We start from the raw sequence: 23,892 nt of genomic DNA, 5'->3' as shown, positions 1-23,892 counted from the left end.
CAGGTCAATATTGGCACCATGAAGAATGGATCAACCTGACATTATGAGCCTTCTGGGGACATACGATGTCCAGGACATAATATTAACAACATATTCAACAACATAGTATTAATAGTAGAAGGGTGAGGATAGGGTGGACTACTCCAGATGGAGAGATAATAAGAGGCATCATCAAGTACCGTGTGTGGACCTTGACTGAATCCAGATTCAAACGGCCCAACTGTAAAAAACATTTTGGAACCCTTGGAAAATTTGAAAATGGACTAGATGTTACATGACACCAAAGAATTATTATTTTTTAAGGCATGATAACGACACTGGAGTTTTGAAGAAAACATCTATGTATTAAGGACTTCCCTGGTGACTCGGTGGCAAAGAATCTGCTTGCCAATGTAGGAGACTCAGGTTTGATCCCTAGATTGGAAAGATCCCCTGGAGAAGAAAATGGCAACCCACTTCAGTATTCTTGTTGGGAAATCCCGTGGACAGAGGAATCTGGAGGGCTACAGTCCATGGGGTTGCAAAGAGTCGGATATGACTTAGCGACTAAACAACAATCCATACATTAATGATACAGACTGAAATTTATAGAATTGAAAAGAGTTTAAAACAATAATAGGAAGAATAGATTATGCAAGTGTGGGAAAAATTGATAATTGCTAGTTCTGAAGGATGAGAATATGGGGGTTCATTTTATGTTCCTTCTACATTGTTTCATAATGCTTCTGTAATAAAAATTAAACATTTATAAAATACTTGGTTATATTGTAAAGATCATGAATGGTGAGTGGATATCTTGGGATAACATTTCCAGGGACAACATCATACATGAGGCAAACATTGCTTCTCCTCAAGTAGCTCGGATAGAAGTGCTCAAACAGTCCCAGTAGTGAAAATAAGTACAATGATACCAAAGGAGCAATTTGGATCAAAAAGTTTCATGAAATGAGAATGACAAAGAAATAGTTCTATTCTAGTCTACAATAATTTTATATAATGACACTTTCAATATAAAAGTGTAAAATTAGCAATTTAAATGTTTTTGATAGTAAAAAACAGTGTTAGAAATGAAAAAATAAAAGCTTTCATTTCTTTCAGTACGAAGTAAATACATCCCTAGGCTTAATTTTTTTCAAGATTCTTTTAAGGAATATTCTTAATTTTCATATCTTTTATATTGCATTTTTGGTTCATGTAAAAAAAATACATGTGACATATGCCTTGGACTTAAAGTGTAATATTAAAATAAATGCCTATGAATCAAACACTCAATTAAGAACCAAAACAATACCAATATCTTTGCATCTATCTGTGTCTTCCTTCCCTACCTATATGCCTGAGTCTCCTCCAGAGCTTACCATTCTCCTGAGTCGTGAGTTTATTACTTTTTTGCTTAAAAAATTTTAATCCAATGTTCATATATTCTTAAATTATTATTTATTTGTATTTCTTTTTGAGCTTTCTAACTCTTAGAAGTTCCTTGGGGTTCTAGTCTATTTGGTCTAAGACATGATGCCTTAAACTTTATTTTCACCAGGGTAAGGGAGGAGTTTGGACCCTTCTTGAGACAGGGAGCCATAAAGCCACTGGAGCTAATTTCATAATTCGCCTCAAATCTTTCCAACCTGTTCGGTAGCATGGCTTGTGAGTTGTCAGCACCCTGGACAGATCAGAGTCATCTCAAGTGCTCTGTTGCCTTCCCTTCTTCTGAAAAAAAAAAAAAAAAAAAATTTTTTTCCTCCTCGTTTCACCCCTCGGGTTTTTGCAACATTATCCTAAATCATCAGTGTTCTGAATGAGGGACCCATTGACTCTTCTGGTTCTGGATTTTGCCCAAGTTGGGAGCCAAAGGATTTGTACTGAGTCTAGGCTTGGAGATAAGATGTCTAAGGCTTCCACCTCTCCTCCACCTGATATTTTTCTCATATGTAAAAACATGCAAGAAAGTATTTCCCTTTTAATGTTGACAATATGATTTTCTAGTGTCTGAAAACGTACTTTCCGTCCATGTAATGTTTACATCACATTTCAGGCAAAAATTGACCTCTTCAAAATCCTGTGAAATCACAGTGAGCAAAATTAACCCCCTTCAAAAATATTACTATTTGCTAACCTCACACCCATTAAAAATGGCTATCATAAAACCACAAGTGTTGGGGAGAAGAGAAAAACCTTGTACACTGTGGGAGTATAAACTGGTGCAGCCAATGTGGAAACATCCTCACCGACATTTATCTGTGATCTTTTCGGTGATAGCCTTTCTGACAGGTGTGAGGTGATATCTCTCTGTGGTTTTGATCTGCATTTCCCTGCTGATTTATCATGCTCAGCCTCTTTTCATGTGTATATTGGTCATCTGTATGTCTTCTTCAGAAAAAAATGTCTATTCACATCTTCTGCGGATTTTTAAATCTTTTTCTGCCTATTTAAAAATCTGTTTATTTGGTTTTGAAATTGAGCTGTATGAGCTGTTTAATATATTTTGGATATTAACTCTTTGTCAGTCATTTCATTTATAAATATTGTCTTCCATTCAGTCACTCGTCTTTTCCTTTTGTGGATGGGTTCCTTTGCTATGCAAAAGCTTTTAGGTTTAATTAGGTCCCATTTGTTTATTTTTGATTTGTTTCCTTTGCTTTGGGAGACATACCTTATTTGTATGTTTCTAACTGTCCAAGGATGAACATGCGTTATTTTTAACGGGCGGGTAGGGGTAAAACACAACCAACCAACCAACCAAAAACCAAGGAAAACCCAACAATCTAGAAAGGGAACTTGGTCACTACCTCCTCTTCTGACAGGGGTCTCTAAATTATCCTGCCTTCAGGCATCTCCGCCTCCATGCCTCTTATCCTCACCCCTTGCGGGCTCTTCCAGCCCACGCAGCTCCTTCTCTGTCCTCCCCTCGGTCAGGACTTCCTTTTCCAGATGGTCATCTATGGGACACATTTCATACCTATGAGATGGAGAGGATGAGTGGTCCAGGCTGTCGGGGGAGACTGTCCAGAACTGGGTCCCCAGGCCCCTTGCCCTCTCTGCAGCGGGAGCGCAGCAGACGGAGGCGCGGTCCCGTGTCCCGCAGCGCCGGGTGAACCTGTTGGACCAGGGGACCCGCGATCGTCTGCGCGGAGGAAGAGCGCGGAGACTGCCGCTGTTCAGCGGTTCCCTGGTCTCTCCCGCACCCGGAGCCCCGCAGCCCGCGGGGAAACGCAGAGGCCGCTGAGGACTCGGCGCGCCGCTCCCTCCCTCCTGGCTGGCGCCCTAGATCGGGCGTCTGCGGTCCTCGGGCTCCACCCCGTGGCCACGGGGCCAGCTGCACCCGGGCTGCACGGTTCGGGCCCCCAAGGCTACTGCGAATCTGGGTGTCCACACGCGCCAGGGCCACCTCCCACCCCGGCCACCCTGTATCGGTGCCACAGGTGAAGATGAAGGTTAAAATGAAGATGATGCCTGGTGCAGGTGCCCATTTCTGCCCCCTTAACCTTCATCTTCATCAGCCTACGACGTGTTGCCCTTTCAGGACTTTCTGACCACTTTAGCCTGGAGTGTTTGATGCAGGTGGTTCAGGAGTTCCTCACAGCCTGAGGCTCCTTAACTGGGGAGGGGGTCAGGCTAACAGACACAGAGGTGCTGTGTTCCCTCTTGGGGACTGATGGTGAGGGGCCCACAGAGTGGGGGGTGTCACCCTTTGCCCGCCACCAGTACTTGAACCTCACATCTTTGGGGGAAGATGCTTTGTATCCTTTTCTTGGCAAAAGTATTGGGAAACTAAAGGATGGACTGGCGTCTGCGTGCCCACACTTGGCCTCTGCTTCCTTCTCTCTCAGGAGGTCTTGTGCTACACTGGGAGGCAGCAGAGCTAGCGGTGACTCTGGTCAAGGTCATCTGAAGCCACCCTTGTCCCGAGTCCCACTGCTTAGAGAACGCTGGGTCCCACAATCTCTTTTGAAAAGGAGAGAAACTGGCCCATTATCATCATACCCACCCTGGTGGTGGTTTAGTTGCTAAGTCCTGTCTGACTCTTGAGGCCCCATTGACTGTAGCCCGCCAGGCTCCTCTGTCCATGGGATGTCCCAGGCAAGGATGTTGGAGTGGGTTGCCATTTCCTTCTCCAGGGGATCTTCCCAAGCCAGGGGTCAAACCTAGGTTTCCTGCACTGTGGGCAGATGCTTTACCAACTGAGCCACCAGGGAATCTCTGAAACCCACTCTACAGAAGGAGAACTGGAGAAGGGCAGCAATGGCAGAGCCAGAGCCAGAACTTAGACCTCCTGGTGCGAAGTCCAGCGTTCTCACCTGCCCCCTATGCCTTGAAGGTGGTGGACGGGGAGTGTTCTGGCTTCTGATGACCTCGCTTGGAGGAGAGAGGCTGCCCTGGGCCTCTCTTGCTAGTATTGCTGGTGGAGGTGGGAAGGACTCCCTGTCTCCCACTTCTCTAGCTCCCTCCAGGGTCCTAGGCCAGAGGACTTCCCACAGCAGCCAAGACTTCTCTGCTAAACGGGCACTGGCCTAGCTTCCTTCTCATCCCCAATCTCATCCTTCCCAGGAGGCACAATGACACCCCTTGACACCCCCCCCCACACACACACCGTGCATACACCTTTGAGAAACACAGCACATAGAGTCTTCCCAGGCCCAGGACAGGAGTACAAATGCAGACCCTTATGTGTGTGTACTAAGTCGCTTCAGTCGTGTCTGACTCTTTGTGACCCTATGGGCTGTAGCCCACCAGGGATCATCTGTCCATGGGATTCTCCAGGCAAGAATACTGAAGTGTGTTGCCATGCCCCGCTCCAGGGGATCTTCCCGGCCCAGGGATCGAACCCTCATCTCCTGCATTGGCCGGTGCGTTCTTTACCACTAGCACCGCGTGGGAAGCCCCTCGTGTATTAAATACTATAAACCAAGCTAACAAATAAAATATGTTCTATTGTCCAAACTTGACAAAAGGTAACTTCATTATGACCTGAAAGGTCAGGTTCCAATTTAGAATTTCCAGACTCCTCCAAGTTCCTCACCAGTGAGGGGAGACCTGGCGCTAGGCCAGTGGCAGACCCCCATTTCTGTCATGGGTTGGAACTGCTCATGCCAGCAGGCAGTTGACCCTGGACACGGTGCGCCTGGGAAAGATCCCTGCACTGTGGTCTAGAAGCCAGTTGGTCAGGAATTCCGGCCACCGTACAGATCCCTTTCCCCGTGGGAGGGGCGCTGTCAGAGGAAAGCCAGGACCAGACCTTTCAAAGCTGAGGACGCTGGCAGGGGCACCTCCTGTCTGGACTGAAGGGTGGCCCTCTTCCTACTCTGCCTTCTACCTGCCTTTCTCTTTGAAAGTTCGAAGTTAGGGGACAAGACTAATTCAGAGTTTCCTGCCCCAGTGTGTGATGGATCTAAGGGCTACAGAAGCAGGAAAGGTGTTAATAGAAACTTAGTGGAAACTTAGGGGCAAATTCTCTTATGAGGGCTCTGCATGGGGGGGGGGGTTGTCTTAAAACAGCCCCTGGGGCAGTTGTCTGACAGTGAGGAGGCACCAGCAGGCAAGGTTTGGTCACGCCCCCAGACCTGCAGGGCAGTTTCTGGGTGTGGTTGGGGACACTTGGGTTTCCCAGGAAAGGGGGTTTCCTGGCCCAGTGAGTGTTTTCTGAAGAATAAAGTGGGGACTTCCCTGGTGGTCCAGCGGCTAAGACTGTGCTCCTAATGCAGGGGGCTCGGGTTTGATCCCTGGTCAGGGAACTAGATCCCATATGCCACAACTAAGAGTTCGCATGCAATAACTAAGACCTGGTGTGGCCAAATAAATAAATATTAAAAAAGAAAAAACAGTGAAGGTGGACAGGTATTGAGGGCACTGTTGATAAATGGTGTCTGTGTTGTGAGCTGGGCGCCAGCCACTGAAAATTGTAGGGTTCTGATACTCTGAGCCAACAGTGGGTGCAGCCAGCTACTCAGGATGTGCCTGCTACTGCTGCTAAGTCACTTCAGTTGTGTCTGACTCTGTGCAACCCCACAGATGGCAGCCCACCAGGCTCCACCATCCCTGGGATTCTTCAGGCAAGAACACTGGAGTGGGTTGCCATTTCCTTCTCCAATGCTTGAAAGTGAAAAGTGAAAGTGAAGTCGCTCAGTAAGTGTCCGACTCTTCCTGACCCCATGGACTGCAGCCTACCAGGCTCCTCCGTCCATGGCATTTTCCAGGCAAAGGTACTGGAGTGGGTTGCCATTACCTTCTCCGCAGGATGTGACTGAATCGGTCCTTTCAAGACACCCAGACGCCCTCCAGAGGATGCTTGAAGAATCTCACTGCCTCCGTCCTGGATATAGGGCCAGCTGTATCTGAGGCCAGCTCTTTGAATTCTCTCTCCTTCTGGCTCCTGTCCAGACCCTTCCAATTTCTTCTTCCACCTACGACCTCTGCCATAGTCCAAACCCACCTGAGAGGCCTCTCCTATTAGGTACCAGCAAGGCCCAGCATCCCCAGCATCCTGGCATCATGGGGCATAGTGCCAACAGTCTAGATTTATCCATAGGAAAGCACCCCTCCAAATACATTAGGTCCCAAAAGCATCTTCCAGCAACCTGAAGATTTTGTACTACATGATGACATATGTTCATGAGACATGGATAGTCTCATTAACTCCAATTTTCACCGCCAAGATTCTCTCAGCCCCCAGGGGCACCCTGCCCAGAGCCCCATGCCCAGCTGACCCTGTTGTAGTGGGGATCTTGAGAGCTCTCAATAATCACTCTTTACATAGGCTCTTAATGAGCAGGTGAGGGGAGGATGGCAAGAAGCAGGGTGGATCAGTCCCTGAACTTTTAGGTCAATTGGCCAGGTGAAGAGTCTGAACAAGGAAGAGGTAAGCAAGAGTCAGCTCAGGCCAGCCTGTGAGGGTCCCTGTAGAGTCGTCCTGCCCTCCCTGATCTCCTAAGGGGCACAGAGTCAGCCCCAGAGGGGAGAGCACTAAGCCCCATCTCCTCCTCTGCCCATGCTGGAACCAGAGGGCCTCTGAAGGGGAAAGTCAGTTGATCAGCGAGTCCTTTCCAGGAAGCGGGTATCATTAAACTAATGACCAGCCACATGGGGCCCCGTGAACTTTCCCTAAAAAGGATCCCAGGAAATGTGACCCAGGATCTCTAAGGTGCTTGTGGAGAACGGGACTAGAATGAGAGCACCGAGGACAGGAGAGCTGTGTACCCTTTTGGGAACAGACTGAAACCTGCGGACGTGGAGTCAGGCACCAGGACCTCTGCATCCTGAGTGGGCATCGGTCCGACCCTGAGGGCATCCCCACCGCCGCCCGATGTGGTGCTCCTCCTCCCAGCCGTGGGGCGGGTGGGAAAGCCCCTCTCATGACCACGTGGGCTGCATGATGTCGGGGAGCAAGGAGGGGCTGCCTCCAGCTTGAGGGGATCAGATCCACACTCTGTTCTCCAGACGGGAATGTGAAGTGCCCCCTGAGAGCTACAGATCAGCACACAATGACTCCACCCAAACACCTGCACTAGGAGGTGCTCAAACCCAGGCCCTGCGCCCCTAGGCTGACCCCAGCCACCCTCAGGATGCCTGTCTGGGAGAGCTCAGTGCTGCCAGCAGAATTCACTGCTTGTTCTCGCCAACACCTGACCCAGGCCCCTGACCTCCCTTTCCTAGAGCATTTGCTAAACAGGGCTTGTCATCGTGATTCCTTCCTCTGTCCCTCCTCCTCCAACAAGAGTGTTTTTCACAAGAACCTGGAGGCCACTTCTTGAAGTCACTCATCAGGAAGGATGGAGGCCATGTCTCCTGGTCTCTCTCAGAGGACAGAATCCTGAGATAATTGCCGCTCGTGGGCACCCTGGCCTCATCACACTGACACTCCTAACGCTGTAGTTTTCTCTTTTCCGAAGCTGCTTGAGACCCCGCTGCCCTTCCCCACTCCTTCATGCTCCCCTTAACCGCCCAGGGTCCTCTGCACAGATCAGAACGGAGCTCAGCTCTTTCCCCTTCTGTCGGTAGTCAGTGAGGAAAATCTGTTTTCACCACTTTATATATTTTTAAATATAAATTTATTTAATTTAATTGGAGGTTAATTACTTTACAATATTGTATTGGTTTTGCCATACATCAACATGAATCTGCCACAGGTATACACATGTTCCCCATCCTGAATCCCCCTCCCTCCTCGTACCATCCCTCTGGGTCATCTCAGTGCACCAGCCCCAAGCATCCAGTATCATGCTTCGAACCTGGACTGGCAATTCGTTTCATATATGATATTATACATGTTTCCACTTTAAAGTTCGACTATGTTTACTTTTGACACAGGCTCCTGGCCTAACCCTGATTCAGCACTCCCTCCCCTCTGCGGTTCACTACAAACACACACACACACACACACACACACACCAAACCACCCTTTATTCAGAAGATATAGGGAATGGGGCGTGGGGGCAAGTTTTAAGTGTTTCTGGCCTTTTTTTGCCCCTTGCTACCTGGGTATCCCCAACAGCAACTCAGTCATTACGGTTTTTTTTTTTTTTTTTTAAAGATTAAACCACTGATTTGCAACTTTGATTAACAAATTTCATCTATATCTATGAAAACCAAGATAATTGATAACTTGATTTCAACTCAAGTTTTGACAGCCGTTGAAGTTTTGCATTAAAAAAAACTGCAAAATGTCAACTGAAAAAACAGACAAAATGCTGGGACATGAGTTTGTACTTAAATGCTACCAACTTCAACAAATAGAGAACGGTGCCTATCAATTCACATCAGTCTGGTTCGAAACACACTTTCCACTGGACACGTCTTATTCACTCTTCTGGGCGGGCGCGCAGGTGGCTTCTTCAGTCAAAAGACAACTTTAATCTCTCTAGGTGGAGCGATTTGGGGTTGGAGGGTCCAGGCAGGTGAGCTGAAGACTGACAGCTCTTGCCTGCCTCCCTCACCCTCTGCCACCATCCTTGGGCCGTGGTTTTCCTCTGCTGTTCAAGCTCTGATCTTTGCTCATCCGGGGAAACAGGCCCCTGGCTTTACAAACTGGTGTGTCCCATCTTGCCTCTTTCCCAAGCTGAGTCAAAATATGGGCCGTTGAGCCCATATCCTCCCCTCTGCCTGGGACTGCCGCATCCTCTGAACAAGGCCCGGGGTCTGGGCTGGGCTGCCCTGAGGCCCACAAGGAGCAGACTCCCTGTGCCTCCATCCTCAGACTGGATGGAGAGGGCTTAAGAAGGAGGCCTGGCCTGCCTTCCTCAGAGCAGACTAGAGCACCATCCAGGCCTGTCTTCCTGGTGCCCAGGACGTGGCCACTGCTGTCTGTACCCACAGTTGCTTCCTCCCCTTCTGCAGCCTATAGTCAGAAATCCAGGCACCCCTCTGCCTGGCCTGAGCGCCCGCATCAGCAGCCGCACACCAGACCCTGACTGGGTGGGGAGGGCTTCTGAGAGACAAGGGTCCTCCAGTAGGAATGCCACAGCAGGAGCAAAACCAACTTGAGCACCTTCCCTCCCTCCGTTGAGCTGGCACTGGGGAGGAGAGAGGATACTGGTCTCCATGGCAAAAGCCACAGACGACCTGGTTCCTGTGGGCAGAGGAGTTGCGCCTAGTCTCCTGTCTCCATTAGAAAAATACCTTTGGAATTCTGTCTATTTGAAACTCTAGTTCTTAAAACACGTGGGAGTAGAGCACAGGCTGGTCGGTCAGGCTGTGTGTGATTCTGGGTAGAAAGGTCGGGGAGGAAGAGAGCACACCTTGTTTTAAAAAGATCCTGAATGTGTGCGGGCTTCGGCTTTTTCTGGAATGGGTTGAGGTTATTTCTGGTGCGTGGTGTCAGGACAAATTTCTTCCTTTTAGCACCTTCTGTAAATAAACTGTGGAAATGTGGACCACACTCCAGGGGTGGCGGTGGGCGGGGTGGGGAGGGGCTGGGGGCGAGGGAAGAAGAAAGGGATAGCACTGGAAAGGCTGTTTTAGCTCAGGGGACACCCTCTGTTCCTGCTGTTCCCCTGAAAGAGCATGACCTCCTCTTGGGACACCGCTTACACCAGAGCAGAGCCTGTGGGGGCAGTGGGGTGGGCTGAGGGGCTAGGAGACCACTAATGAAATCAGAAGGCTGCACATATGTTCTCTTCTAAGACACAAAGGAAGCCAAATGAGGGAACAGAGTCTCTGAACAGAAAGGTGAAGCGCTTGGTCAAGGTCAGAACAACTCTGGAGTAACAGCGCTGGGGTTTGAACTTGGGAGGTGGTTGGGGGTGCGGTGGAGAAACGCAGCTTGCCCTGTCCTCCCAACCCTTCCAGTACCTCCCCTCGCTGCATCCTTTCCTTGAAAAGTCACTGAGGGAGTGAGAGGGTGAGCACAGACCTGACTAAGGATGCTGGGGGTTGGGGACAGGGACCACACAGGTTTCTGCCTGGTTGAAGAGTCTGGGTTTTCCCTGAGGCACTCAGAAGCAATGGATGTATTTGAAATTTATTTCTCTTTTAAAATATCAGCCCAAAAGCCAGCATTAAAATGGAAGTGACTGGAGGTTCTGAAAGTGAAAGAAAGTAAAGTCACTCAGTCGCATCCCTCTTTGTGACCCCATGGGCTATAGCCTACCAGGCTCCTCAGTCCATGGGATTTTCCAGGCAAGAATACTTGGAGGATACTGCAACAGTCCAGGTGAAAGTTGATGAGGGCCCAGTCTAAGCCGGGTATCACTGGGGAAGGGGCCAGAGCTGAGAGCCACTGAGGCACAATCGAGGTGAGGCTTAGGGAGAGAGATGACACTGGGCCTTTAGCCCAGTGAGTGGGGAGCTATGGACTTCCACTGAGCTTGAGCCTGCCTGCCTACTGCCTGCTTGGTTGAGTCTGACTCTTTGTGACCCCATGGACTATAGCTCCAGGCTCCTCCGTCCATGAAATTCTCCAGGCAAGAATACTGGAGTGGGTTGCCATTTCCTTCTCCAGGGGATCTTCCCACCCAAGGGATTGAACCCGAGTCTCTGTGCCTCCTGCATTAGCAGGCAGGTTTTTTACCAGCTGAGCCTCGAGGAAAGCCTGAGCTTGAGCACACATGTTTTTAAAGGAATGGTCACAGGCCAAAGTTTGAGACAGTCTTTATTGGAGCTTGGAATGTCATAGCAATTCACCTTTAACAGAGGCAGACTGGTAAGATGAGCAGCAACAGCAGCAGGACGTCCAGCCTACATGAGGAATCCTGCTCGCCCGCAAGCAGGACACAGACACACACACAGCACACACACACACACACACACACATCTACACAGACACGCACACATGCTCGCTCACTCCTGGTGGGTCAGAGGCCAGGTACCCTTCCTGCCCTGCCTGCTCTGGGGGGATCCGCTGAGCTGAGACTGAAGGAAGCCACTTGAGGACCAGGGACGAAGGAGCTGGTGGCTGCAGGCGTTTGTGGTTTGGGAGAAGGGGATCCGGGAGGACGGGGGAGACTGCCAGGGCCAAGCAAAGGGAGTCCCCCTGGGCCAGGACATGGAGAGAAGATGCTGGAGATGGGGCATGGGAGGGACGGGGGTGGGAGAAAAGGCCATCCCCTCTCCTTCACTCACTCCAACCGCACAGCCTCACAGCGGGGGCCAGAGTCCTGGGCCGAGGAAGCCTGGGGAGCATCAGGGGGCCCCCTGTGTCCTAGGAAGGCACTGAAATGGGGAAGATCTTGAGGGCCTGGAGACTCCCCCAGGAACCCCAGGAGGGAAGGAAGGCGGATGGCAGAGCAAGGAGGGTCTTACATGCCGGTTGTCTGGGGGCAACAAGACTGGGGAAGCATGAATCCTGCTTCCCACCCCAAGCAAGGGGTGGGTGGTGGGCTGAGAGGAAGCCCCTCTGGCCGGCAGAGGGGAGAGGGCCAGAGCCAGGGCTGCCCCTTCGGGGTCCAGGGCAGCGAGTGGGAGAGCCTGGCCTCGTCCATGTGTCCGTGGGGGCAGGAGGGAGGGACCGAGGCCTCCTGCCCCCGGGGCCGGGGCTACCAGAGCACGGCCCCATCCAGGTTCCCGTAGCCCGGCTCTGCCCGCAGCCGCCAGTACGTGTTGTTAGTCACCCACCACTCCTTCCCGCTGCTGTCCGTCTGCCGCCTGGGGGAAAGGGGCCGGGAAAGGGGAGGGGTGAGCGTCCAGCACTGAGGACGCTGCCTCACACCACAGGCCCCACTCGAAGCAGCAAGGGACTAGTGGGGAGGGGGAGAGAAAGCAGGGGGTGGTGGTCGAGGGGGCATGGAGGCACCTGAAGAAGCGCGCCTGGTGGACAATGTTGTTCTCCTCCATCACTTTGCGCCTGTCTCGCTGAAGCTGCTCGATCCTTCTCTTCTGGGCCTCGGCCGCCTGTATGTTCCCCTCCTCCAGGTATCTGGGCACCCAGACTGCCATCAGTGGAACCGCCCCACCCTCAGGGGCCCCCCAGATCAATCCAAGGCTTCTGTCCCTGCCCAGTTCTGCCCTCAGACAGGTCCCATCTCCCTGAGGCAACACCAAGAAGGAAGGATACAGTCCCAGGTCTGTGCACAAACCCCCATGGGGTGGGAGAAGCCTGGCGCTTCCAGAGTGGCTCCCACCTGGCACTGACCTCTGGTCTGGCCGGAGCCGCGTGTCCGTGGAAGGCAGGGACCGTTTCAGCTCTGCGGTCAGCTCATTCAGCTCCAAGGCAAACTGAGTGAAGCCGAAGTTTCGCTCATAGTTTGGGGGCATTGAGTCTAGGGGGAAGGCAGGGGGCTGGGGCAGGTGGACTGTGCGCAGCTGCCCTCACCCCTGCCCAGCCCGCCCCGAGCACCTCACTTACTGGGCTTCCAGATGCACTGACCGCCCGGCTGGGGTCCACGGTACAGCCCCTCATGCCACTTTCCGAAGAGTCGGTGGAGGACACGGCCACTCCGGCTAAACACGGCCCCCTGTACCTCGTGGACATTGGAGCTCCAGTACTTGGCCTGGGGTGGGGTGTGGCAGGGGGCTTAGAAAGAGGTCCCCTCCCCTCCTAGTGGAGGGGCTGCTGGGGCGGAGAGTGGGGGCAGGCGGTCACCCACCTTGCAGAAGGTGAGCTTGCAGTGGCAGGAGCTGTCCTGCGTGTTTCGGATGAGCACCTCCCCGTAGTGCTCGATCCAGCGCTGGCCACTGAGGATGTTGTGAATGCAGGACGTCACCTTATTCCACTCAAAGTGGTCCCCAAACCTGAGAGAGAGAGAGCAGGGCGGGTGAGGGGCAGCTGGCTGGCCCTGGGGAACAAGTGCTACCCTGACCCGGGGAATGTCTCTCTCATCGGAGCAGGTCATGTGGGTCTGGGGAAGGAACCCTGGCATCCTGGTTCCAGCTTGTGGCCCTTCCATGAAGGATGACATATTTATTAAGTAGAGCAGCCTTCCCAGAGAGTACTCAAGTAACACATCTCCATTTGCTGAAAAAGCTCCTAAGCGCCTAACTCATGGGAGTGAAAACATAGACAGGGTCCCTGCTCTTGGATGCCAGGGACCTTGGTGGGCTGATCATATACAACAACCTGTTTACTACCCACTTCTGCTGGTTATTACTTATTACTCTTCTTTTATAGATGAGCAGACTCAAGTATTTTTGCTGCTGCCTAACTGTTAAGTGGCAGAACTAAGACTCCCACCCAGGCCTCTTGACCCTGAAGCCCAGGGTCTCCTGCGCCCCTCGTGCTGGCCTCTGGTTGCAGTTCCCCACCTGTAACATGAGCTAGATGCGGATGCTTCAAATATAGTTAGTGACTTGTCCTAAAACGACTTTAGGTTTCTGTGTGTGTGTGTGTTTGTTACAGTGCACTAGCTTCAAGTCTCAGATGCATTTCTTGCTGTGAGTCATAGTCAAAAATTGTGAAAGCTCTTGGTCAGATGGCCTTGACGAGCCCTTCCAGCTCTAAGACTTCCCCTTTCTTTACTAACAACTGCTGTAAACATGGGTGTAAAGTGTACAGACACTGCCCCACCCCGAGCAGCTTCAGGATACCTCCCCATCCCAGCCCGGAGGATGGCCTGTGGGCTGGGCCTGGCTGCCCAGCACTTAGGAACACTCACCTGGGCAGGCTCACGTTGACTGTCCCAACAGGCACAATCTCCAGGGATTTGCCCCAGAACTTGTTCTTCCACTTCATGTCTGGAGTTGGGTTGGGGGAGGGAGAGCGACAGCAGAGGTAAGACCAGAGGGTGTTCCAGCCCCTCCCCATCTGCCCTTCACTCCCAGCTCCAACTTTCACCTTGCCAGAAGATGAAGTTCTCAGATTCTGCATGGCACGCTGAGATGGGGGGGTGATGGGAGACCTTGAGGAGCAAAGAAGTTCTCTGGAGGCTGCTCCTGAGGACTGCGGGGTCTTGCTCCTGACCCCAGGCCCCCAACACCCCTCACTCTCACCCCCAGTTCCCCTGTGAACCAGAAGACCAGCTAGTTCCAGGTCTCTTGTCCCTGTCATACTTGGCCACCACCCAAATTCCATCATCCTCTCCTTTCCCACAAGCCCCAACTTTCTCTCTTCTCATTCACTCCCCTCCAGGGCTCTCCTTGCCTCTCCCCATCCCCTGGCGCCCACCACCGCCTGAGTGTTCTCTACAGAGTGCAATTCTAAGAATGTCGCTCTACTGCTTAAAACCCTCCCATGACTTCCTGTGACCTTCAGGATTCAAAAACCAACCAATCAACCAATCAACTGTTCCTTATCTTCACCCACAGGGCTTCTCAAGGTTTGGTCCTGCCTTGTCTTCCAGCCTTGTCTCTAACTCTTTCCAAATGTGCTCCATCCATCCCTTTACACTGCCTGGAACAGCCTGGTCTCCCACCTCCTTGCACACTTGGCCAACTCCAATCCATTCTTCAAGACTGAGCTCAAGAATAACCTTCTATGAGGTTCCTCGACCCAGAACACGATGCAGGTGTTTCAAGGAGTGAGGACCTCCTTTCCTGACTACCCATCAGCGGGGTGTTCTCACCCCTGCCCTGGCCCCTTGAAGCCTGGATCCTCCCTGGCCTCATCCACACGGCTCCCCCGCCAGCCCTCTTCTTCCTGGCCTGCACCTGCTCACTGATGAAGCGGAAGCCTCGGTCAGGGCGCTCACACTCATAGGTCTCCCCCAGGACAGGGTTGAAGGGCTTGCAGCCCGCCCGGTGGTACGTGGAGGAGTAGGCAGACACTGCGAAGGCTGCAATGTACACCTAAAGGGGGCGGAGCACCAGGGGATCAAAGGAGATGTTACCCCACGGCCACTGACCTGGGCGAGAATGGGGGCTGGGAGACGGGGTCGTGGGAGGTGGCAGCAGCCGGGGCGGGGCTGGGGCTGGGGCCGGCGTACCATGCGCTCGCAGGGGTCGGCGGTGCGGCTGGCCCGGTCTAGGAGGCTGCTGTACTCCAGCTCCTCGCAGAGCCGCTGCAGGGTGTTGAGCGGCTCGTTGAGCTGCACTGGCATCGACACCTTGGACAGGTCCTTGCCGATGTTGTTCCGCAGGATGTTCCACAAGCTCACGTCAGTGCCGGGCCCGCTGGCGGCCGGCAGGCATCGGCGGCGGGGCGGCCCCACGGCTCCTCCTGGAACACAACCCGCCTGTCCCTCTCCGCACACCACATCAAGGCCCCTCCTAAGCTCCTGCAGCGCCCGGAGGTGTGTTCACTCCCAGGCTCCAGGCTCGACTCACTACAAGGAGCCGGGGCAGGTGGGTGGGGGCTAACTCTTGAGGCGCTCCCGGGGATTTAGGTGGGCACAGGGCTAAGAATCAGAGGACGCTTCCCACTGTTGGAAACGGAAACTCTGCGCCCAGAACCTCTTCCTGAGTCCCATCCTTGGCTTCTACTCCCTTTCATAAACACAGAAACCGAGGTCAGGATGCAGACTGTCCAGCCCATTGTATAGACAAGGAAACAGGCGCCTGGGAGTAAAATGACTCTACAAAGCCAGGCTGCTATAATAAAAGGTGGCAAAGTGGGCTCTTCTGCCTCACGGAGGCCCACATGAGCCTCCTCAGAAGCCCAGCGTGGAGGCCGGCCCCAAGCTGAGCCAGCCCCACCCCCCAGAGCCACCGCTGGAACCCAGCTCACAGCTGAGCCTTCTTCACTTCCAGTCACCCCGGAGTCAACGTCCAAAGCCATCAGCCCACCAGACCTACAAGGGACAACTTCCCAAGGGGCCTGGGCCCAGACATTCTCCGTTTCTGGGCCCACCTCTAGCCCTCCCTCCTGCTCGCCGGGTGGGCACCTTTCTGACAGCGCTCGGCTCCCCGGAGATCCAGCACCTCCTCGGACAGGCTGGTGGTGACTTCACTGGTGCACGATTCCTCCTCCTCCGAGCCCTGGGCCGGGACAGATGACAGGCCGGGCAGACTGGGCCTCCCTGGGCAGCTGGGCAGTGCCCAGGGCCTGGCGAGAATCTGCCCAGCTAGCCCTTTGGTGGGAAGGGGAAGAGAACATATTTGGGGGGTCTGAACCCTAGGACACTGCCCCAGGAGGCCTGATGTCACGGTGTGCCCTGTCACCTTGGGAGGGAGAGGGCCCCCAGCTCAGGGACCTGCTGGTCATGAAGGGAGGGAAGAAAGGGATTCCTGGGATCCAGGGTTGGGAAGGCAAGGGTCAAGGGAGTGCAGAGGCTGAAATGGGGTCACAGAAAGATGACTGGTGGTGGAGCTGAGGCAGCATTTTCAGGAGAACCCGTGAAGATAGAGCACGTCAAACTGGAAGAAGGGTCCTCAGCAGAGATTTCTAAGCAGAGCCACACAAACCCAGCAGGTCTGGCCATGTTCCCAGAGAGAGCGGCCGAGCTGATTAGAAAGGACTTGGGGATGTACTGATTCTAGCCTCCCGGAATCCCAGCCCTCTATTCCCAGGGTCCCTCCCCTCTCATGGGCAACGTCCCCCCTCCCTCACCTCATTCTCAGAAGAGCTGGCAGAGAGGAGAACCTCACAGGCATCAAAGAACTCTGTGTGGGAGTCAGCAAGGGATAGGACGCTGCTCTGGGACAGCTGGGGGGTCAGCTCTCGCCCCTTCATGTACAGAGCTTCTTGCTGTTGGGAGCAAGACTGGTGTCGGCCTGAGGCCCAGCCAGGAGAGTCGGGCCAGGCTCCCCTGGCCTGACAGTTCCCTTGAGAGGAAGTGTGACTGGGGACTTTTACTGTCTGAGCTGTGCAGAGCAGGAGGAGATGTGGAGGGGAGTGAGCATCGTGCGGTGCGAGGCCTGGGGAAAGATCCTGGCCTGGGAGTGAGGAGACACAGGCTCCACAGTAACTGCCTGCGCTTCCCGCACTGGCTCTGAGCCCAGCTCCACGCCCTTGGCATGTGTAGGTGCCATTATCACCCGCCCTCGGTGGCTTAGGAGCCTCTGGGTCACGAGGCCGGCATGCAGTGCAGCCAAATGCAAACATATAGTGCAGGAGCCTGGGCCCATCATTAGATCCATTAAGGCTCAGTCTCCTTATCTGTGAGCTTGAGGGCAAGAATCGGCTTCCACACGAGGTCCTGACTTAAAAGCGCTCTACACACTATTAAGAAATGATCCGGATATGGCTGCTGCCTGTATTCTGTGACAGGGGCTGGAGTTTCGGGGCTGGAGTTTCAGGTCTGAAAGCGAACCCTGCCTTCGCTCCTGCTGAGAAAGGAGGGCCCCACTGCCCACCCAGCTCCCACCTCCTCGGGGTTGAGGGAGCTGAAGGAGTCTGCAGTGGTGTCGGAGGAGACGGACAATGAGTGGAGGCGCCTCGGGCCGGCTGAGGTCTCAGAGACCTGCGGGGAGAGAGTGAGGGAGCAGGTACGGGGTGGGGATGGGGGAGCCCCCCCAACACATTGAAGGCCTGTCAGGCAGGGCCTGCCTCAACCAACCCCCTTCCCGGTCCAGCCCTGCGACCACCCCCACGCCTGCCCGGAGCCTGCCATCTTCAGGCCGCTCCTCCCACTAACCGCCCCGTCCCCAGGCTCACCCCCAGCCTGGATGGCTCCGAACCCGAGTGCAGGTCCCTCAGTCGGTCCCGTTCAGCAGTGAGGGCAGCCAGGACGCTGCTGAGCGAGCTGTGCACTGTGGGGGCAGGGCCGGCCATCAGACTCCCTTCCTCTCTCTCGCCCTCCCGCAACCTACTCCCAGCCACCCCTCCAGCTCACACTTACCCTTCTGGGCCAGGGCCCAGAAGCTGCGCTGCAGGTGGGCATAGTCTGGGGGCGGCAGTCCTCGGGGGCCCGAGGGGTCTCGGGACTCCAGGTAGCGAGACAGGTTGGGAACTGAGCCATGGAGACGACCCACCTGTGGGTGAAGGGGAAGGGTGGAAGGGCCCAGCCTCCTTCAGCGCCTCCCACCCAGTGTCTCAGGGACCACCTCACCCGCCCGATGGTGTCGTCCTTGGCAAAGCTCTGCGTGCACCACATGCGGCTGGTCCGCTTCCCCTTCTTGGGTCTCTCCGTTGTCACCGAGGCCTGGCAAGTCGAGGTGGGTGAGTTTCGGTCTCAGGGTGGAGAAGACCGCCAAAGCCAAGAGAGAGGCGGACAGCCGTGGAGGAGGAAGACCGACAGCCTGGCAGCTGCCTGGGCACAGGGGGAAGGGGTCGCTCCAAAGGGGCAGAGAGACAGCCCGGAGGTGGTCTGGACACGGTGGGAGGGGCAACTGGGAGACGGTGGCTCTCCAGCAAGTGGCAGCGTGTAAGGGGGCAGGGGACCTGTCTGGGGAGGCGATGGAGATTAATATGGCAAGAGGGGAGAAGCCCGGGCGGGCCCCTGTCTCCGTCTGGACCTCACCTGGTGCGTGGGGATGACAGGGGCCGAGGGAATCCGGTGCAGAGACTCCAGGCTCTGGAGGAGTCTGTGCAGTTCCTGGAGCTTGCCCTGACACTCCGAGAGCTCTGCGGGAAGGATGGATGAGGAAGGCCCTCTCCCATCACTGGCCGGGCTCCCCTCCCTCCTCCAAAGACTTCACCAGCAGCCTGGGGAATCCCGACACTGCCTCCCTCTCCCGCTCACGAGCCCACAGCCGCTCCCGGCTCCCACCCTTTGGTTTGGCCTCCAGGGAGCATGTGCACCCCAGTCTGCACTCTGTCCCCAGACCACACTTCACCTCCGCTGCCTCCACACAGGCCAGGCGGCCCTCACCCTTGCTCTCCCGCCTTGGTCTGCATTTCCCTCTCCCGGGCCAGCATCACAGCACCCAGCTCTAGGAACCTGATGCCAAAACACACCCCTTCCCTGGCACTCCTCCCCAGACCCCTCCCTGTGGTGGCGCCCAGGACCTTTGTCAGGAGTCCCAGCCCTGTGCCCAGCTTTATGGCTTAGAGCACAGGCCCTGCCTTCTCTGTGAGCCTGAGGCTCTGGGGGTGGGGCCTGAGGAGACCTGATCAGCTAGAGGTAGAGGCTGTCACCCCCACTAGACAGGGGCTCCCAGAGCAGGAAAAGAGGCCGCATTTTCTCCTCCCTGTGACTGCTGATGCCACCGAGACACAAGAGCATGGGCCCTCCCCATGGAGGCTCAGGGCCAGGGATCCCTCACCGTGAGAGCAGCGGTCCAGCCCATCACTGTCCCTCAGCCAGGAAGACACCTTCTCCCGAGGTCCAACCCCTGGCAGAGCCGAGGCACTACCCACTGCGGGAGGCTGGGCACCAGCAACCTGTGGGACGAGTCAAAGGTCAGGAAGGCGCCTCCTCTGAATCCTCACGTGACTGGGTCCTGCCCTGGGGCCCATCTTACCTTCCGGTGGGTGGTGCTGGGCAGCAGGCTTCGGGGCACATCCAGGTGCTGGGCTGAGCGGTGGGCACGCAGCTGGGCCACCCAGCTCTGGAACAGGTCCTGGGACTTGATCTGCAGAGGTGATGGAGAACGAAAGGGACGCGTGAAGGGAAGGATTGCTTTCTAGGGGCAAGAAGTTGGGGCTCTGGACCCCAGGCAGGCAGGATCTCTCCCTACAGTACACAGATGGTGCAAAGGCCCCTCTCTGTGCCTGTTCACATAAGAACCAGCATGGCCAGTTTGCCATTGGCTCTTGTACATGGTGGGAACTCCCCTCTGGTCAAACTCAGATGGCCCTTCAGCCTCTGCCCCTCTCTCCTGCGTGACCCAGTGCCTCTGCCAGGCTGGGGGGACAAGCCCCCCCCGCCTCCCACGGATGTCACCTTGAGGTGGTAGATGTTGTCTTCAGTGTCAAGGTCAATGCGCTGGGCCTTTTTGTTGATGGACATGACCGACAGTCGGACATCAATGGAGCCATGGAGCTTCCCCTTTGTGATCTGGGATGGAGAGACCAAAGAGGGAAAGGGACATGAGTTGAGGCCACCGGGGCCACCACCCCCTTGAGGTCATGCTAGGTTCAAAGGTCAGGCAGCAGGTTCACCCTCAGGCTCAAGTGACAGTGTCAGCAGGACATGTCAGTCATCCTCCCATGCACTGGACAGCCTGCTATGTCACGTCACAACCAGAGCTCCAGGGAGTCACAGAGCGAGGAACACTTCCCACCCTCGGGAGTCTGCAGGCAGGGCTGAGGACGATGAACCTCCTGCAGACAGCCTGGGTGTCTAGGCCTTTAGTTTCTTGTACTTGCCTGAGCATGGTACGAGGATAAGGATGATAAAGCCCCTCGGTCTTGGGCACTAATCTGAGCCTGGCACTGTCCCGAGAGGCCTCACCAAACAAAGACTCTACAAGTGGGTGATCACTCTCTCTCCACCTTAGGGGTGAGGAGTTGAGACCCAGGGAAGTAACCTGCCCAAAACCCCACATCCAGAAAATGGCATACCTGGGATTTGGACCTTGCTCTGGGGGATTCCAGAAGCCCCCTGCCTGCCCAGGGCCCCCTTCTCTCACACCCACAGCTGAGGCCCCAACTCACATCTTGCCGAGTTGTCGCGTAGTGAAGAATCCCATCCTCAAGCACGAAGTATCTCTGTGAGGGTGCCCAGAGGGAACAGGACCAGGGTGTGGGGTGCGGAGAGGAAAGGGTGTGGAGCAGAGCAACCACGCGGAAGTCTCTCCTCACACACAGATAGCCTGTGCTGCCCAGGAGCCCCACATCCCTTCCGGCCCCGGCATCTGGCCCCTCCCTCTGCCCTGCCACCCTACCTTGTGCCAGCCCTTCAGAGGCCACTTCCTCTTCTTGAGCAGGTGGCCTTCCTGCCTCTCGGGCATGATACCCTCTGCCCCCAGCCGGTCCCGAGGCTCCTCCACCACCTCCCACAGCTCGGTGGCCTGCAGTCCAGGACAAAGGGCGAGGGGGTGGGGAGCGGTGAGGCCACCACATCTGTCTGTCCCCTGAGGGCCAGCCCCCCTGCCCTCCGCTCCCGCCCGCTTCCCACCCTCAGACCTGCTGGGCACTGCTGGGCTTTGCAGACTGAGTGCTCTCGGCCAGGGAGGGAGGGTCCCACTCTTGGAAGTCCATGGGGAAGGGAGTGACCACTCCCTGCTGTGGACGGAGAGCACAAGGGGAGGGACGTCACCTTGTCCTGAGGGGGCCCTTCAAGCAGAGAGAGAACCTGTTAGCACAGACCCCACCTCCACCCCCTCCTGCTCCCTCTGAGTCTTGAGAGCCCCAGCACATGTTCTGCTCACCTGCCAAGCCCATCCCGAGCCCATCCCCACCCAGGGCAGGTCTCCCTGCCCACACCCTCCGGCTGCGGCCACTGCCCAGAGAGGCAGAAAGCGCAGCAGGCAGGCCGGTGCCAAGAGAAAACCTCGAAAAGTCCGCTCCGCCCCACCTTAGGCACACACATTCTCTGGCTCTAGGACACACTGGGTGCTTTCTCTGGAGGATTCCCTGGGGGTAATCAGAGGTGAGCCGGGCAGTGAAGGAAGAGGCTCCAAAATAGGGCAGAGGGATTCAGGGACTGGGCAGGCGAGATCTCACCCCAGCTCCTCTTCCTCGGGATCCCGACCCCACTACCACCACCACAGAAGTGCAGACGCCCCTGCCATCAACCTTTTACAGAGCACCCCCCCAACCCTTGACCCCAGCTCCATAGAGGCCCCCAGCTGCCTGACCAACGGGCCTCCGTATCTTCTAGTTCACGGGCTCCCATTGTCCTGCCTGGAGAGACCCCTGATACAGCCTCCATTTTCCCCTGGGCCCCCCATCAATCATCCTCTTAGGATGCCCACTTCGGACCCTCGGCCCACCACCACCCCCTCCCCCCACCCCCACCCAACCTCCTTTTTTCCATCCCAGTCCTTGGGGCTCCTGAGATACACCATCCACATGGAGAGTGCTGGGGACAGGCTGATGGAGACACATGCTGAGGTCCACACTGGTCCCTCAGCCGTGCCCACAGGCGCCCTGGGCACCAGTCCTGGCCATCCTGACTTCACGAGGAGATCAATAATGCATGAGACTCTGTGTGTGAGAGATGGGGGAGGGGACTGGAGGGGGCAAGGTTGGCCTGAGGCCGGGGAAACAGCTCACATCTTCCGATGGAGCTAGCAAGCACCTGAGGAGCTGAGGTCAGGAGGGACAGGGATATGCGGGGTGCGGGTGGCGGGAAGGTCAGGGCAGAGGGGTCCATGCTACACTATGAGAGGCTGATCTGGGGGAAACTCCTGCATTTAGCCATTGGAAGTTCCCAAACTCTTCCAGTATTGGGACATCCCTGTACCCTCACTGGCCCCTCACTGCTTGTGTGTGGAGAACCAGACTCTGTTACGGAGGGCGCAGGTCGAGGTGAGCCAGGTGGGTGCCCTCTTTCCAGCTCCATTCCCGCCCTCATCTCCGGAGCAGTGATCCACCAGCTTCAGGTGGAAGGAAGCCCTCTCAGGGAATGTCAGCTGATGCCAGAGCAGCCCCCTTACCCCAGGGTCCATGGACGCCAGTGCTTCTTGGCCCGAGCACCGCTCCGCCTCTGAGTCACCGTCTCCAAGCCACCGGCTCCCTGCTCTCAGAGCTGAGCAGTGGCGGCAGCTGCAGCAGGAACCAGGAAGGAAGGAGACGTCGGAGCCTCCCCTCTAGCCGGATCTCCTCACCTCCCCCTCCTCGGCCCCTCCTCCTGCCGAGCTCCAGGCGGCCGCTCAGCTCTGCCCCCCTGCTCCCCGGAGGACTCAGGGCTGAGCTGACTCCCCAGTGTCCAGGCTTGGGAGTGAGGACAGAGTCCCCTTTGGGCACAGTTCCAGATAGATCACAGAGTACTGAGGAGTTGCTGGCCTCAAGCCAACGGTGGTAAAGAATTTACTCATACCAGCATGGCCTTGACCCGTTAGTACCCAAGGCCGTTTCCTTGTTAACCCCCGCTTCTCGTTTTACAACTGAAAATAGGTGGCTAGATTTGGAGCCAGCAGAGCTATCAGGTTGACAGGAGGGGAGGGATGGCCCTAGGGGACACAGTCGATGGTGCCAAGGGCACAGTCAGCAGGGCAGTCAAGGTTAAGAGGGCCACAGTGAGGCTGTCACTGGGGTGATGCGCCGCCAGGTCAGGACTCAAGGGGGCCGGAAGCACCTAGGTGGTAGGACACCCCCACCCACTCCCGGCCTACCAAGTCTGGATCAGGAGCAGGTCCAGGGCAGTAACCAGCTGGCTGGTAAAGGGCTAGCCCAGCCTCCCTCTCTGAGCGCCTTTACCCTTCTGCTAGAATAGTGTCCAGCTGCTCAATTCTAATTAAAAACTTGCTCTTGCTGAAGTCTGGAATTTATTCAAATGGATGTGAACTGGACTGACAGCTTTAAGTGCAGTACAGCCCCTTTCTAGAAAGTAGGTTTTGAATGGTGTGGCCTCAGGCACCGCCAGTGGGTGAAGGGTGCAGTCTGAGGTTCTTTGATTCCCAGTATGATGTGGGCCACTTTCCCATCCAGCTGTTGCCGCCTGGGTCTCGGCTTACCCTTCAGGGTCTTACATTGCTCAGAAGATGCGTGCTCTGTGTTCCATTCAGAACCTCAGCACAGTTCCTGCCACCCCAGGAGGGCGCTGTTGGCACCTGGCAGGGCTCTGGAGCCAGGGAGAGCACTGGGCAGCGCTGGCCAGACTAGCT

At 55.3% G+C, this 23,892-nt stretch overlaps 1 protein-coding gene across 3 annotated transcripts; it reads right to left on the bottom strand.

Moving 5' to 3' along the window:
- OSBPL7 (oxysterol binding protein like 7) lies at positions 11,063–22,868 on the bottom strand. 3 transcript variants are annotated; one of them, XM_018064956.1, is made up of 23 exons: positions 22,723–22,864; positions 21,248–21,346; positions 21,007–21,132; positions 20,777–20,830; positions 20,064–20,177; positions 19,642–19,752; positions 19,444–19,561; positions 18,699–18,802; positions 18,288–18,380; positions 18,078–18,210; positions 17,894–17,988; positions 17,604–17,699; positions 16,847–16,984; positions 16,182–16,275; positions 15,285–15,517; positions 15,010–15,147; positions 14,198–14,261; positions 14,019–14,097; positions 13,014–13,158; positions 12,773–12,917; positions 12,560–12,686; positions 12,221–12,343; positions 11,063–12,072 (listed from the first exon to the last, which is right to left on the bottom strand). In XM_018064956.1, exons 1-23 carry the CDS (start codon positions 22,732–22,734, stop codon positions 11,964–11,966), a joined length of 2,550 nt encoding a protein of 849 aa, XP_017920445.1. In that variant the 5' UTR covers positions 22,735–22,864; the 3' UTR covers positions 11,063–11,963. The 3 variants fall into 3 exon arrangements, 2 of the variants coding, with proteins under 2 accessions (XP_017920445.1, XP_017920446.1); XM_018064957.1 differs by having other exon boundaries at positions 21,248–21,397; positions 22,723–22,863; XR_001919739.1 differs by having other exon boundaries at positions 11,953–12,072; positions 12,560–12,642; positions 22,723–22,868.

Source organism: Capra hircus, chromosome 19, assembly GCF_001704415.2.
Source record: "Capra hircus breed San Clemente chromosome 19, ASM170441v1, whole genome shotgun sequence".
Classification (NCBI taxonomy): domain Eukaryota; kingdom Metazoa; phylum Chordata; class Mammalia; order Artiodactyla; family Bovidae; genus Capra; species Capra hircus.
The sequence above is the reverse complement of the archived record's forward strand: the minus strand, read 5'-3'. Positions and strand labels throughout refer to the sequence as shown.

Excerpts from the sequence above, each read along its gene's own strand:
- OSBPL7 (XM_018064956.1), bottom strand. Across the intron at positions 18,803-19,443 it reads GCTGGACCGCTGCTCTCACG|AGCTCTCGGAGTGTCAGGGC; the intron begins GTGAGGGATCCC and ends TCCTTCCCGCAG. Across the intron at positions 14,262-15,009 it reads TCCGCTTCATCAGTGAGCAG|GTCTCCCATCACCCCCCCAT; the intron begins GTGCAGGCCAGG and ends TTGCTCCTCAAG.